The following is a 2,287-nucleotide window of genomic DNA, read 5'->3' as shown; positions in this document are numbered from 1 at the left end:
TTCCAATCGAGAATTTGTGGACTGAACTGAAAAGGTGTGTTCGGAGTAAGGAGGCCCACAAACTTGACCGAGTTACACCCAATTCTGTCAGGAGGAACGGGCCAAAAAGTATTGTGAGAAGCTTGTGGAAGGCTAAACGTCTGATTCAAGTGACCCAATTAAAAGGCAACGTCGCCAAATACTAACAGAGGGTATTTAACCTTTTAACCCACTGAAAAAGTTTTAGAGTATATAAAAGCTGAAATTAATTTCTCGCTTGGATATTATTTGGATTTATTTATTATTATTTATTTTCTCTTATGGAAGTAGATACCCTATTGACATAATTTGACATTAACAATGGATCAAATAACTGCGTGTAATGTGAGAGGAGTCGCTCATAGTGATAAACCCACAGAGCATTATCACCTCACTCTGCAGATCCCCTCAATATAAATGAACAAAATTAACAAATGAGCTGCAATACCACGAATTGGCCAGCAGATGTCGCAATTTCACACTCAACTACAGTTCAAACATCAAACACATTTGCAGCCTGATTGCTTGATAGTGATTCAGTGCGTGTTTAGTGTTGAGCTTCCAGCTGCTGAGAAGAATAAATCAATCTACACACACAGTTTAGTTTAAATACAAAAGATTTATTACTCCATATATTAGACCTTTTATCTTATGTACACAAAGGGTTGATAAAAATGAGTTTGTATAACCTCAAACTAAGGCCACAACGCAAACCACAACGTCCTCTTGCAGGCCCGCATTCTTCAAGTCCTTGAGGCCATCCTCCTCAGCGTCACACTCACAGCAGCCTTTGCCTTTAGCATGCTTTCTCTGTCGTCAGGGTTTCGTGTCTCTGTCTGCTTGGCTGGGAGGAGGATCCATCAGGTCCTTGAATCCCAGTTTCTCCAGAGGCTCCTTGGCCATCAGCTGGCTGGAAAACACAAGATAACGAGGAAATGACGCAGCTCGGATGAAAAAAAAAAACACGGCAACTCTTGTTTTAAAAAAGTGCAACTGCAGTCACCGGACATGAGGATCCTGGGAAGGATGAATATTTAACTGAGGTGTCTTACTGCTCCATGCGGCACTCCAGGTAGCCTTTGGACTGCAGTCGGCACTTGGAGTTGTCGAAGCTGTTGTCTCTCAGGCATTTCATAAACTCCTCCTTGAAGGCTTTACACTCTCCTGGAAAAAAAAAAATAATAATAATAATAATAATGCACATTCAGCGTGAAGGTCCAGCCATGCAGGTTAATACTCAGATATGTCACAGCTTGCCATATATTTGATTTGAATATTACTACTGTAATTATTCCCTACACTAAATTTGTACTATTACTGGTGCTATCTTGTATCAGCTTGGCCACACGTTGTGCCTCTCATGCATTAGCCTCCTGTTATATCTACAAAAAAAAAAAAAAAAAAAGGTCATTAAACGTCACTTCCTGCTACAAAGTGTAAACAATTCAAACAAATGTAACTAATAAGAAAACGTCTTCATCTCTCTGGACATCTTCTCTACCGTAAAACGTAACGTGAGCTACAGCAAGACGTGAGGGACAGTTTTCATCACTCCGCGTTAGTCGTCAAAGAACTGCTGGATGTCACCAGAGACAGCTAATGATGAAACAGCAGACTTTAATACATTACGATGATGATAACAACAACAACAACAACAACAACAACAACAACAGGTGTGAAACCCTCAGCAGGTGTAGAGTGTAATGCAGAGTGAGTTCAAACTAAAGTGTTAGGAACGCGACAGTTACCGAAGTGATCCAGAGGGAACGAGCCTTTGTCAGGAGCACGAGGCTTGAAACTCTTGGAGCCGAAGTTCATGGCGGTGGACATGTTGGTCCGAGGTTTAAAGAGTCTGGTTGAAGAAGCTCGGGCTCTCCTGTAACAACAACAGCCGACGTACGGGACCCCGTCGTCGCGTAGTTATGACGTTTCGCGCCGGCCGGGGCCGTCTCAGACATTAGCAGTCGATTGAATCGCCCTGATGATCGATGAAGTCCTTCAAAAGCGAATGTCGACGGTCCAACCTGGTTTCACTTTGTTCTTTATGGACTAATGACTTCATAAACGCACAGGCCGATGAGAGAGAGCCTCATGAAAGGCCACATAAATGAAGTTAACGCCTGCTGAAAATACACAATATGACACAACATGGCCCAGTGATAAAATGGGGAATATCACACTGAAATGCACACATAACAAATACAATAAAAGCCTTACCCCAATACGCATACGCACCCCAAAACCGTGTTGAGAAATGGGCTTAAAAATG

The 2,287-nt window shown here is 42.2% G+C and overlaps 1 protein-coding gene across 1 annotated transcript; it reads right to left on the bottom strand.

Annotated features, from left to right (window-relative positions):
- Window positions 1–617: 617 nt before the first annotated feature.
- Window positions 618–1,922, bottom strand: cox19 (cytochrome c oxidase assembly factor COX19). Its single transcript, XM_070927532.1, has 3 exons — window positions 1,767–1,922; window positions 1,071–1,182; window positions 618–928 (listed from the first exon to the last, which is right to left on the bottom strand). Exons 1-3 carry the CDS (start codon window positions 1,846–1,848, stop codon window positions 835–837), a joined length of 288 nt encoding a protein of 95 aa, XP_070783633.1. The 5' UTR covers window positions 1,849–1,922; the 3' UTR covers window positions 618–834.
- Window positions 1,923–2,287: the final 365 nt, after the last annotated feature.

This window comes from Enoplosus armatus, chromosome 20 (assembly GCF_043641665.1).
Source record: "Enoplosus armatus isolate fEnoArm2 chromosome 20, fEnoArm2.hap1, whole genome shotgun sequence".
Lineage (NCBI taxonomy): Eukaryota > Metazoa > Chordata > Actinopteri > Centrarchiformes > Enoplosidae > Enoplosus > Enoplosus armatus.
This window is presented reverse-complemented; position numbering and strand designations above follow the sequence as displayed.